This window comes from Kogia breviceps, chromosome 5, assembly GCF_026419965.1.
Source record: "Kogia breviceps isolate mKogBre1 chromosome 5, mKogBre1 haplotype 1, whole genome shotgun sequence".
Taxonomy (NCBI): Eukaryota; Metazoa; Chordata; class Mammalia; order Artiodactyla; family Physeteridae; genus Kogia; species Kogia breviceps.
Window position 1 is genome coordinate 134,177,040 of NC_081314.1, and position 14,020 is coordinate 134,191,059.

General features: G+C 39.8%; 1 protein-coding gene across 10 annotated transcripts in view; it reads left to right on the top strand.

Moving 5' to 3' along the window:
• Window positions 1-3,163: 3,163 nt before the first annotated feature.
• The window catches only part of USP16 (ubiquitin specific peptidase 16), a 28,182-nt gene continuing 17,325 nt past the window's right edge, over window positions 3,164-14,020 (top strand). The window contains exons 1-8 of one of the 10 annotated variants that reach the window (XM_067034974.1): window positions 3,205-3,290; window positions 3,465-3,532; window positions 4,418-4,606; window positions 6,620-6,721; window positions 8,379-8,557; window positions 11,908-12,011; window positions 12,783-12,886; window positions 13,788-13,975. In XM_067034974.1, the coding sequence (XP_066891075.1) occupies window positions 6,661-6,721; window positions 8,379-8,557; window positions 11,908-12,011; window positions 12,783-12,886; window positions 13,788-13,975 (636 nt within the window). In that variant the 5' untranslated portion in view covers window positions 3,205-3,290; window positions 3,465-3,532; window positions 4,418-4,606; window positions 6,620-6,660. Of the gene's footprint in view, window positions 3,291-3,464; window positions 3,533-4,052; window positions 4,607-6,619; window positions 6,722-8,378; window positions 8,558-11,907; window positions 12,012-12,782; window positions 12,887-13,787; window positions 13,976-14,020 lie in introns of those variants that run through there. The other 9 variants (XM_067034978.1, XM_059065430.2, XM_059065429.2 and 6 more) reach the window with 9 other exon arrangements.

Here is a 14,020-nt window from a genome sequence, read left to right on the forward strand (position 1 = left end):
TATCTTCCCAAGCAGTAAAGATCCTCCTGGTCCCTGAAGGACGCAGAGTAGCAAGGCAGTAGGAACAGGTGAGCGTGGATGGTGGCCTTGGCGACCTTAGGAAGGACCCTGTGCATGCACAGAAATTTGTCCCGGCTAATAAAAGGACAGTTTGAACGCGACTCCAACACGAGAGTAATTAAAAATGTTTTTCTTCACGAACTAAATATACACAATGCACTTTTTTCTTTATGTTAACATATTCATTGTAGAAATCTCATAAAGTTTGTAAACTGATATCCATTGATGTCAGGTACTATTGAAACTGCTAGGTGGCTTTTTTTTGGGGGGGGGCGGCGCTTCCAGGAGCTTTGCTCTTTTATGTCTCAGGGCAGAAAGAATTCATCCAGGGGCAAAGTGATGGATAAGAAGAGACTTATTAGAATAGGACGCTTGTGAGGCTTACAGGCGGGCAGGCGAGCGTTGTGCTGCCCCGAGTACTTAGTGGGTTACATTTTTATAATCAAAGGAAAAGTGGGGAGGGGGAAAAGACCATCTTCTTCCTAATTCTTGAGTAGATGTCATGTTTCCATCATCAGCTCCTCCTCCAGGTTGGGCAGGGGAGTTTTTCTTGTCCCTACATGGTCAAGCCGGGACTGTCATGGCACTATGGAAAAATTATTTCAGGTCTCAGTACAATAAGGGTCTTTCACTTTGAAGTGTCACCTTGCCATAAATTATTTATTGTTTTTTATGTGTGCAGAGAGCATGTCCTAGGGGTCATTAACTTACTGAGCTCACTGGGCAGGATGTGGGTCTCATGCTATCATTGTTTTACTGTTTTGAGGCATGCCTCATACTTCTGTTGCATGGTTTTGTGGTTAGGCAAACCTGCGTTCTTGAGTGATCATTAACTTACTGTGGTCTCCCAAAGCCCCCTAAAGTTCCCTCTTTATCTACAATCCCCTAATGGCATTTCTGAGCTATTTAATTATCCTACTGTATCCCTATCAGTTTTTTCTTTTGAAGTAAAATGAAATGAACATCTTAAATGTATATTTGCTGAGTTTTGACAAATGCAAACACCGTTGTAACGCAAATCCTATTAAGATATAGAACATTACCAGCACCCCAGATAGTTCCTAAATGCTCCTTCCCAGTCAGTCCCCACCCAACCCAAGAGGCAACCACTATGATTTTTTTTCCCACCACAGTTAGTTTTGCCCGTTCCAAAACTTCATATAGATGGAATTATACAGTAGGTACATTGTGTAAGGCTTCTTTCAGTATAAAGATTCATCCATATTTTTGTGTGTATCAGTAATTTCTTTTTTTTGCTTAGTTGTATTCCACTGTGACTATACCACAGTTCTTCCATTCCTCTTTTGATGGAGATGTGGGCTGTTTGCAGTTTCTTGACTATTATGAATAAGGCTGCTATGAACATTCTTGTACAAGCATTTCTCATGACTATATTTCTTCAGTAAATATTTATTAAAGCACTGTGTTCCAAACACTTCCAGGTACTAGAGATACAGCCATGAACAAGACAAAGATGTCCCTTTTCTCAAAGAGCTTATATTTGCTTGTTTCTGTGTATCTGTGGAGGCAAGGGGATAGGCTGGGGGAGAAGGTAAATGTAGGTAACTATGAAAGAAAAATACCAGATAGTGAATTGCTGGGTGAAGTAAAATAAGGTGATGTGAGTGATCGGGTGGCTATGTTTCCTAGATTGCTCAGCCAATTTCTTTGTGAGGAAGTGACTTTTTTTTTTTTTTTTTTTTTTTTTTGCGGTATGCGGGCCTCTCACTGTTGTGGCCTCTCCCATTGCGGAGCACAGGCTCCGGACGCACAGGCCTAGCGGCCATGGCTCACGGGCTTAGTTGCTCCGCGGCATGTGGGATCTTCCCGGACCAGGGCACGAACCCGTGTCTCCTGCATCGGCAGGCGGATTCTCAACCACTGCGCCACCAGGGAAGCCCAGGAAGTGACTTTTAAAGTGTGAACAAAATTAGAATAAGATCAAAAGGGAACAACATTCTAGGAAGAGGAAGCAGGTGGTACAATGGCCCTAAGGCTGTTTTAGGATAGAAAAAAAAAAAGCCTATGTGCTGAATGAAGAAAACTTAAATTATATCAGCAGTAAAGAGCAGGAGAGCCAGTTTTCTCCCAAATTTAACCATCGTTACTCTGGCTGATTGGACAGATTAGGATGCCACTTTCTTTTTATTTGTTTATTTACTTATTTATTTTTGGCTGTGTTGGGTCCTTCTTGCTGCGCACAGGCTTTCTCTAGTTGCAACGAGCAGGGGCTACTCTTCGTTTCAGTGCGTGGGCTTCTCATTGCGGTGGCTTCTCTTGCTGTGGAGCCCGGGCTCTAGGTGTGCGGGATTCAGTAGTTGTGGCTCGCAGGTTCTAGAGCGCAGGCTCGGTAGTTGTGGCTCATGGGCTTAGTTGCTCCGCGGCACGTGGGATCCTCCCAGACTAGGGATCGAACCCGTGTCCCCTGCATTAGCAGGCGGATTCTTAACCACTGCGCCACCCGGGAAGTCCCTAGGATGCCACTTTCTTAACCTAGTTTTATCAGATTACTAATAAGGATGAATATTTCTTCATATCATGCTCTTTTATTGTGAATTACCTGTTTATATCCCTTGCCTGCTTTTCTATTGGCACCTGCATCTTTTTTTCCTATCAATTATTGTGTCTCCTGCATAAGACTGTAGTCCAGGGCGATAAGGCCTATGTTTATTTCACTTTACAGAGGGCTTGTCACTTACCTATTTCTAACGAGTAAACAGTAAATATTTGCAAATTTTACCCTGTGTCGGTAAGGTTAGTTCGACTATTTACATATTCAATTTTAGAAGTCGACTGGACAGCATTAGGGAAAAATGCGTGAACTTTAAATGTCCCCTCTTAGCCAGCCTTCAGATGCGATGTGTTTGAGTAAGGTCAATATCCAGGGGACTCCAAATGACTGCCCACCACCAGGTACCCATACTTTAGCAGTATTTCAATAACCCCATAGTCACACGCGAGGGGGAAATACTCATTGCCAGCCAAGCTTCCAGGGTCTGCCGCGTTCAGACTGCCGGTGTGAGCCCCGCGCAGGCGCTGATTAACCGGCGTCAGTGCCGCCGGGGGCCAAAGCCACTTCCCATAATGCTGCGTAGCGGAAGTTGTTGCTTTCTAGGGGTCACGCTGGCTTCCGCTCTGTCGCTCTCAATTCGTCACCCGGAGGAAGACGGAGCAGGTTGCCCAGCCCGAGGGCCCATTAAGGGATGCAGTTATGGGCGCTGTCGCCGTGGGTGAGTTCTGCTCCCACTGCCTCGCAGTCACCGCTCGCACGACTTCCTGCGCGCCGGGAGTCCGAATTTCCTGCCCGACTTCGTTCTCCTCTCGAAGGCCCTCGTCCTTAAGCACGTTCCCTGGCCTCGGCCTGGTACCGCGTTCTCATTGGCCTCATGTCCTGTCCGTTCCAGGAGCTGACCAATGAGTTGTTGGTGCTAGCACCCTCCTCGACCCGCTGGACCCCGAGGTTCCCCCGTGGGTACGGAGCAGTTGGAAGGGAAGGGGAGGTGTGGCGAGCGCCGCGCGGCTTAGGGGCACCTTACGGATTGGGGCTGAGTGAGTTTGCTGCCGCGTCCCTGTGGTGGTTAGTAGGATAGGCAGCATCTGTCACCTAACCAATTCAGTGGTCCCAGGGTAGGATAAATCTACGCAAAACTTGAAAGCCGTGTTCTAGTCTTGCAAAGTTTTCCAGACGCTTGCATTTTTAATGGAACCGAGCAGGCATGGGAAGACTGGGAGGGCGGAGAGGGAAGGGAACTGTTTAATATGAGAGCCGGCAAAACCAGCTATGATTTAAATTTTGTTTGGAGTCCTGCAAAAAGTAACGCTCATCTGAAGACTCGTCTGAAAAATATTATAGATTTATTGAAGTTTTGTAGCTGATGGTATTCACAGTACTCTCTTCTCACGACTCATTAGATGCCCTTTATAGTTGTCAAAAATTTATTGGAAGGGCTTCCCTGGTGGCGCAGTGGTTAAGAATCCGCCTGCCAATGCAGGGGACTCGGGTTCGAGCCCTGTTGCGGGAAGATCCTACATGCCGCGGAGCAACTAAGCCGTTGCACCACAGCTACTGAGCCTGCGCTCTAGAGCCCGCGAGCCACAGCTACTGAGCCCGCGTGCCACAACTACTGAAGCCCGCGCACCTAGAGCCCGTGCTCTGCAACAAGAGAAGCCACTGCAATGAGAAGCCCGTGCACCACACGAAAAGTAGTCCCCGCTCGCCACAACTAGAGAAAGCCTGCACACAGCAACGAATACCCAGCACAGCCAAAAAATAAAAATAAATAAAATAAATTAAAAAAAATTTATTGGAGATTTTCCACATCATTGAAGCAACCCCCTTACTGTCCTCTGCCTGCAGCAATTACAGTTCGTCTTTCAAGTTTTACTTTGGAGTCTGGGCTACTGCAGTCCTCAAACCAGATTTGCTAGTGCTGTCTTCACTACTGCAGATTTTTTCGTTCTTTACCTTTCTCTTTTTCACTGGAACTTGTATGCTTCATTCTTATGTACCTACTTTTGCACCTTATAATCATCCTTAATGCCTCAGGTACTCTTTTTTTTCTATTTCAATGCAAGAAGTGTTTCTTGACCTACTATGCACTAACACTATGCTAAATGCTATAGGCAATTCAGAAGTAACGCCAAAAACCGTTTCTTGCTCCTAGAACTTCAGATTCCAGATAGAGAAATAACACATGTCCAGGTTAAAGATTTAAGAAGCAGCCCACTTATGTATCTGATTAGGGTACAAGATGAATAGTGCACACTAGCTGGGGAAGTAGAGTTGAGTGGTTCATTTAGAGTAGAATGGTTGCCTAAGGCTCCATTGAAATGGAAATCTTGGAGAAATTGGGAAGATTTGGATAAATGGAGAGAACTATCTGGAGATCAAAGGCTTAGAGGTAGGGGCAGGGTGTTTTGGAGTGGAGGATACTGAAGAGACTGGCTTGATTCTGTCTTGGAACCAAAATATCGGCGTTTTAGTTCCATCTCTGCCACCCAGTGATCTTTCATCGTTTTGCTTGAGTTTCCTTCTTTAGCGAAATGCTACATTTAAAGGGTTTTGTGAAAATCAAATGAGATAATACTTATGAAAAGGCTTTGAAAGAAGCACTATATGATCAAACGTTAGTGGTTCTTTGTTGAGAAGTAATGAGTGTCAGGATTACCACAGCGGCGGGGACAATTTATAAGGGACCATGAGTTCACAGCATAGGAGGGTGGGTTGAAAAACTGTTAAATACTTTGAATCAAGAGGGTGATATGACGAAAATGGCATTATTGGAAGATACGTCTGGTACTGGAATGCAGCACAGATTAGGGGGAGTTGGATTGAAGGCAAGAACTTGGATGTTGTTTTTTTCCCCTAAAACCTGCAATTCTAGATAAGATAAATTATGTTAAATATTGGGGTGAGAAAACTACCTAAAATATACCCTCGTTTTATATCTACCCATATAGTTGTGTTCTTTTGTTAGTAGTTAATTCATTTATTTTGTAAACATGAAACTTTGTTAGGTTTTATATTATCTTTGAAAAGGTTAACAGTTATTTAATTTGTCACTCATTCTTCATACAAACCTTTTGGAATTACCTTTAGTTGCCCTAACCCATTAAGAGCTAAAGGAGGAATACTTCTAATACTCTAAGCCAGAGCAAGATGACAGCTAAGTATCAATTAATTGGGAAGTGTTTTAAAAACGTGTGTCCCCAGGTCCTACTTTCCATTTATGCAATCAGAATTTTAATAAGCATCCCAGGTAAAATAATTATTTTAGTCATTTAAGTGATTTTGACACTAAGTTATTCTAATGTATGTAAAATATACTTTTCAAAATCGCTATTAGGTAGACCTGTATGTACTTTCAGTATTTTTCATGTTTTCTGATTTTTAATGTTGACTAAGGAGGTGCTTTGATATGAACTAGATTTATCATAGTAGTCCAAACTGATTTTATCAAGAATATAATGTAAATGGTTGAGAATGCAGATGTAATCAATTTTCAGCTAACATCCATAGGAAATCCTGGTGTGGAAAAATGCAGAACCGTGTGCCACTTTTTATGTTTGGCTTTGAATTATTTTGTGAATTTTCTAACTCCTTCTAGGAGATTGTCTTCAGAATTATTTTTAATTTTCTTTGAGAAATATCAATCAAATTGCATTCCCTGCAGGAGCTAAGAAAGATGACTTTGAAGGATGAGAAGTTATCTTGTTTCAGAGTGCCACCACCATTCTACATTTATCTAGTGAGAAGTTGAATTCCTAATAATATAAGGGGCTGAGACTTTTCAAGATCTGTGTAAGAAGGTGTAGGTTCTTTCCTGACCTTTATATTTATTGAAAACCTTTTAACCTTACTAAGAATCAGTTTCCTAGGCTATAAAAAACAGAGGTAATACTCTACTTCAGGGTTCTTACTGAAAACTGGATGATACATGTGAATGGTTTTTGTAACTTAATAGACACACAAAATTATGTGGTTTAGTTATGTTACTGTCTCCCAGAGAACTGTAAAACATACTTTTTTTTGTCAAGCTAACTTTATCTTGTTTTCTAGATTGTTATTTTGTGTCAGTAAGTAATCCATAAAGTGCCAACATGGGAAAGAAACGGACAAAGGGAAAAACTGTTCCAATTGATGATTCTTCTGAATCTTTAGGTATATTTCACCAACTAAATCTTTAAAGTACTGTTTGTATCCCTAAATGGACATCTATTTTAATATGTAAAAATGGAATCAAAGCGTACATTATTCTGTAATTTGCATTTTAACTTAATCTTTGTATGGACATGTCATTTAATAGGCAGCACAACATTTTTAATGGCGTGATGTTTATTCCATTGATGTAAAAGACCATGGTTGCACATTTCATAATTTATTTAGGTAATCCTTTACTGTTACAAATGTAGATAAATCTTTAACTTTTCAGTGTTATGAATAGAGTCATAGTAAACATTTTTGTAGCTAAAACTGTGCACATCTGCTTATCTTCTTGGTACAGATCCTAGAATTAGAATTGCTGAATTAAATGGTATAAATATGTTCAAGGCTCTTTTGGATCTGTTGCCAAATTGCCCTTCAGAAATGTTTTACTAATTTACAGGCCCCCTTGCAGCATAACAAAGTACCCATTTCTCTGAACCTTTATTGACACAGGTTAGTATCATTTGTAAAAATCTTTTCCTGATTTGCTAGTTGAAAAAGAGTATTTTCTTTTTTCAGTCTGTGTTTTTTTGACGACTCACTGGGATTTAGTAGTTTTTCACATGATCTCACTTGCATTTATATTCTCTTGGTGCACATTCATTGGACATAAAGCTAATTGTGTCACTTGATGAGTTTCTAAACCTCCAGGGGCCCTGAAAGAACTGAAACCATTTAGAGTGGCTTGCAAAGCCTGGTAGTGATCTAGCCCCAGCGGGGGTTTTCAGTTTCAGGTCCAGCTGCTCGTTTTTAGACATGCGTGACTGCCATTCTCAGGAGACAGCATGCACTTTTACATTTTACGCCGCCATCCCTTTGTTCATGGGATGTGGCCTTTTCGGATTGTTCTTTACTCCATGGAGGTCATAGTTTAAAGTATGAGCGTGAAATAAGAAAGACTTGAATCCAAATTCTGGCATAGCTGCTCAGTAGTTATGTGACCTTGGGCACTAACTTTGAGGTTTCTCATCTGTCATTGGGGATACTAGAGTCTTCCTTCTGGGCTGGTTGTGTGGATTAAATGAGATAATATAGCACAGTGCCACACTCATAGTTAAGTGCTTAATTGATATGAGTTTTTGTTACTGTAAATATCTTCCAAGATTGTACAGACATTACCTCCCCTGTGAAACTTTGGTTGACTTCAACCTTCTCGTGCTGCTATAGCATGTTTCAGAGATTCTTGTATGTTTATTTGTTTATTTGTTTCTCCTGCCAGAATGTGTGCTGCTTAAAGAAAGAGCTGTGAGTTGGTCACTTTTTAGGTTCCCTGGCATCTGTCACAGTGCCGGGTGTGCAGTAGTTGTATTGTTGACTGAATGAGGGACCTTCTCTACAAACCTTTTAAAATAAAGAGAATAATAGATGTGATAAATAAATTGAAGTGGTTTGGGGTGATGGTAGTTATACCTAGGACTTCAAAATTTGTATAAAATCTTTTTCTTACATAATCATCTTATAATCAAATATCAAACAAAAATTTAACTTTTCAGGTTATCTAAAAATTTGTTTATAAATTCATTTTTGAAGTTCAAATCAAGTGTAAGTTTTGAGATTAACTGAAGAAAGACATATTTTACCTCACGTACTCGTTTATTATTTGTTTTAATAGAACCTGTGTGCAGACACATTAGAAAAGGATTGGAACAAGGTAATTTGAAAAAGGCTTTAGTGAATATGGAATGGAACATTTGCCAAGATTGTAAGACAGACAATAAAGTAAAAGATAAATCTGAAGAAGAAACAGAAGAAAATCCTTCCGTTTGGCTGTGTCTTAAATGTGGCCATCAGGTATGCTTAGATTTTGATGGATATGGGATTTTATTATTTAAGTATGAACTTATAAATTTATATAAATATGAACTTATTTTAGAAGATATTACTTAAAAGTACAGTGTGAGTGACCAGAATGTTAGCTGGCATAGGTCATGTTCCCTGGGGAACAGATTCTGAGAGTGAGACTTGTGTGTAGGTGGTTTATTGGGGGGGTGTTCTCAGGTACCACCCAAGGAAAACAGTGAGGGAAGCAAGTTTAGGCAGAGGGAGAGCAAAGAGGCAGTGCTACGGGGCCCCAGCTGATCCCACAGTGAGCTCTGGCCTTCAGAGAGGTCCTGAGGTGAGGCAAGAGGCCAGGCCTTTGTACTTGTGCATAGACCAGCCATTGGATATGGGCTGGCCCTGGGGAGGCGGACTAACCTTGGGCAAGGCAGCGTCCTTCCACTGAGGGTGATTCTTGGGGATGGACAGACTGAGCTGTGAGCCGTCACCAGACCACATCTCTGGCTGCTGGGAGAATGCATACCTTGGGGTTGGGTGGTATCTGGGTTGCAGAACAGCTCACAGGTATTACCTTGGTACTAGGGGCCAGGAGAGCCTCTTAGTCAACCTTAGTGGTGGTAAGTTAATATGTTAGGAAACTGGACTGGTGGGCAGTGGTAACATTTTATAAAACTATAGTATAATATCACAACCAGAATACTAACATTGATACTATCCATCAGTCTTAATCAAGTCTCCCCAGTTTTACTTCTCTTTGTTTGTGTGTGGGTATATGTGTGTTGTACATGTGAGTATGTGTGTATTAAGTTCTGTACAGTTTGTCACCTGTGTAGTTTCGTGTATCCACTACCACAAGTCAGGGTATTGAATAGTTCCAACATTACATGGACCTCTTGTGTTGCCTTTTTAAAATCATACTCACTTCTCTACTGCCATCCCTCCCCCCAGCCCCTCGCAACCACTAGTCTGTTTCTAAAATTTTGTCATTTAAAAAATGTTATATAAATGGAATCATGTAATATACAACATTTTGGGATTGGCTTTTTTCATTTAGCCTAATCACCTGAGGGTTTACCCAAGTTGTGTGTATCAATAGTTTGTTCTTTTTTATTGCTGAGTGGTATTACATGGTATGGGCGTACCACACTTTAACTGTTCACCTGTTGAAGGACATCGGGGCTTATCTCACTTTTCTCATAAAGCTGCTATGAACATTTGTGTACACGTTTTTGCGTGAACTTAAGATTGCACTTCTCTGGGGACAATGTCCAAGAGTGCAATTGCTGGGTAATATGATAATTAAATGTTTAGTTTTTTGGGTTCTTTTGGCTGCCCCACATGGCATGTGATCCTAGTTCCCGGACCAGGGACTGAACCCATGCCCCCCGCAGTGGAAGTGCAGAATCCCAACCACTGGACCACCAGGGAAATCCCCTTAAATGTTTAGTTTTTAAGAAACTCCCAAACTTTTCCGGAATGGCTGTACCATTTTATATCCCTACCAGTAGCATGTGTGATCCACTTTCTCCACATCCTTGCCAGCATTTAGTATTGTCACAGTTTTTTATTTTAAACATTCTGATAGGTGATACCTTATTGTGGTCAGACAGTTAAAAAAATTTTATATGCTAGTAAAGAACATATTTATTGTTTGTTTATATTTGAAAAGTTTTCATTTAACCTGTTAGATCCATATGATGAGGATGAATATATTTTACTACTTCAAATTTTCCACAATACATTTCCTATTATAAATTTTATCTATTTTGCTATCTTTTTAATTCCTAAGGGTAAGACAATATCAGTATTAACTGTTAACTTTTATCCCAGTAGAGTTATCTTTTGCATGTTAGCGAGGGATTCTCAACTGTTGTCTTACGGTAACTCATGTCATGTTTAAGTTTCTGATAATCTCAGATGGTTTTATAATTTTCAAAATTAGTATCAAATGTTAATTAGTTTATTTTACATTTAAATGTTGAGCGGGATAAATTGAGTCAGTAGGTTTGATATCATAGTTAAAGGACTAGAAGCCATTGATAAATATTTCCCCTCCGAAGGCTATTTTTAGTAGCTACAATAGAAACAGGACTCCTTATTGTAGTGCTATCCAAGAGAGTTGGAAGCCTGGTTCAGATAGATACACAGTGAAGATGTATTTCTTAGCTGTTATTTAATCACCTGGAGACACACAATATGGTCATGTTCTTTTATGAATATGCCTATGCAGATGTAGGTCAAAATCTCCCATTTACTTGTTCAATTAATGCTTACTGACCTTCTTCACTTTGCTAGGTTTTTGGTAATAGGTCAATTCTGTTTTTCATGCCTTCAGGATTTACACTCCAGGGGAGGAAGGATATCAACATTAACAACTTTATTATAAGGTAGAAAATAAGGAATGCCACCAGGAATTTATAGCATGTTTTGTAGGAGTGTGTTTAGAGAAAGAATATAGTGTTTTCTTATCTTGAAGGATAAGCACAGGCTTCTGAGAGGAAGTGGCCTTTGAGCAAGATCCTGAAGACTGGGTGGGATTTGATCAGCGGCAGTAACGGTAAAGAATTTCAAGGCAAATGGAATAATGTGAACAAAATTGTATTGTGGGGCTTCCCTGGTGGCGCGGTGGTTGAGAGTCCGCCTGCCGATGCAGGGGACACGGGTTCGTGCCCCGGTCCGGGAAGATCCCACATGCCGCGCGGAGCGGCTGGGCCCGTGAGCCGTGGCCGCTGAGCCTGCGCGTCCGGATCCTGTGCTCCGCAACGGGAGAGGCCACAGCAGTGAGAGGCCCGCGTACCACAAAAAAAAAAATTGTATTGTGGAAGGGCTGTGGTTTTAGCTGGTCGATGATATTCAAATAGGAGATTATGGGAGATAATCCTGAAAAGGTGGATTGGGATCAGAGGGTATCAGGTTTGGTGAGTAGCAGTTTAAGAGCAATTCATCACTTCTGAATTGAATATATGAACAGAGCCTTTGTTTTAGGAATATTAAACTGAAAAAATATGTATATGAAGAAAGGTTGAAGTTAGGAAAATACTTAGAAAGATGTTAAGGAGTCTAAACTAGAACTAGTGAACGACTACATTGGCATGGTTTAGTTGGGACTGGAAAGGACAAGTTGGAGCGGAAGAGTCCTTCTGGAGCTTGGGTTTATAGATACCTTCTTCCTTAAATGTCCTCAGCTGCCTATTCATATTTAAGTTTTAACAAAATCTGGACTCTCTATAGAGTCGGAAGTTTTATTTTCAAAATTATAAGAATGACAGAATTCCTTGACCCACTTCCTTATTCATTGTAGATTATGAATTCTCTCCTGGTGAATTTCTGTGGCTTTGAGGTTTATGATTGTGATTCTCTAGGGCTGCGGCAGAAATTCTCAGGAGCAGCACGCCTTGAAGCACTATATGACGCCGAGGTCTGAACCTCACTGTCTGGTTCTTAGTTTGGACAACTGGAGTGTATGGTGAGTTTCAACTCCTGTGCCCGTTTGCTGGAAATCATTTGAAATGTTGGAGAATGGAGGTGTTTGAAATGCTTAAAGAGCAAGAAAGTTAAAATTTTTGTAGTATTTGTTTAAATACCGTCACTTTCAGAAGGCTAGAGAATGTGATGTTATGAGAAGCTTTTGCTTAGTATTGTACAAACACAAAAATTACAGCATGAAGAAGACATAGGAATTTTCACACTTGTTTTTCTTTCTTGTAATACTACAAAGTGTATGGTAGACTGTTTTTAGTTTAAAAATTGGGACACCAAGAACAAATTCCAGATAAACTGAGAATATAGTAAATGTTGGCAATGAATTTGCATGAAAATGTCAGGCTGGTTCTTTTAACCTCATTAAAATAAAATTTTACATCTTTAAAAACCGTTTAAACAGCAGTGTTCACTGAACATTTGTCAGTTGTAAAATTTGTTAATTTTGATGATGTAGGTCTGTAATTTGAAATATTAGAAAAATCTTTCACTTTAATGTTATAAATAGCCATTTCAGTAAAATGTTTGGAGTATTTTCACAGTATTTATATGTAGCTATAATTCAGGCTTACCTTATTTAGCAGTAAACCAGAGTTAATACGTGTAGTCTCCTTCAAAACGCAGAATTTTCAGTGTCAGTCTCTTTAGTAGAGTAATTTGGGGGCTGCACACACTTTGGGTTCCATGAATTGCAGTTATTGCCCTTTTGTGGTTGTCAGTTTGTTACTTTTCTTCTCTGGGATCTTTTGGGACACAGGTGTTACCTATGTGACGATGAGGTCCAGTATTGTAGTTCAAACCGATTGGGTCAGGTGGTTGATTATGTTAGAAAACAAGCGGGTATTACAGCTCCCAAACCAGGTAAAATCATTTGTTTCTTAATATATACTGTAATGTTGATTTATATAGTCTGCTGATATTTAGTTTAACATACCGTAGCATTACATATAACTGAATAACATTAATTATGATTGATTTCAAACTAGTTTTGGTTAAGATTGTAAAACAGTGAGAATATAGATAATCATAAGGAGTTAGAATTAGAAGGGAATCTGAGAAATAATATAGTCAAATGTGATGTGTAGAGTCTGGACTAAGTAATGGGCAGTAACACCCTATTCCCATACCCTGGCACAGGGGCTTAAGGGAGACCTGCATTATAATGAATTTATTTTGTTACATTTGTTTAGACGATGTGAAAGTAAAGTGCCTGTAACTCCTTCAGAAGGCCAGATACTTCTCAGGTTTTTTTCATAGTAATTAAATTAATTGGGTTGGCTTTCATCATTTGCTTTAAAAGCTTGTTTAGATTTTTACAGTCACAGTGGTATCTTTTGTGGAGCCAGAATTGTTTGTTCCTAACTTCAGGATTGGTTTCTGACCCTCAGACTTCATTTAAAAATTTATTTCATGTCCACATTCTTTATTTGATTGCTTTATACTCTGATTTCACAGGGTAAGATATGCTCATTTGCAGAAAACATTTGTGCATTAAAAAGGGATTTATATTGAAGCATATACTGTTTGGTTTCATTTGTCAAAGTAATGCTTACATTGGTTCTGAATATTTTTTGTTTATTGGTTTTTCGCTCGATGGTAATTTACTTATATTTGTAAGAAAACATTTAAAATCAAACAGGTGGCAAATCATGTTATTAGGTAAAATTCACAAATTCTGGTCCCCAGTATAACTTTGCATTTGGTATGGCTGTGTTATACATTTTGCTAATAAGTCTTTTCTTCTTCTTCTTTTTTTTTAAAGCAGCAAAAGATAGTGGTAATATTGAACTTGAAAATAAAAAACTAGAAAAGGAGAGTAAAAATGAGCAAGAGAGAGAAAAAAAGGAAAACGTGGCTAAAGAAAATCCTTCCATGAATTCTACTTCCCAAATAACTGTGAAAGGACTCAGTAATTTGGGAAATACATGTTTCTTCAATGCAGTTATGCAGGTGCCAATATTAATTTTTCCCCCTTTAAGGAAAGGGGGAAATCTA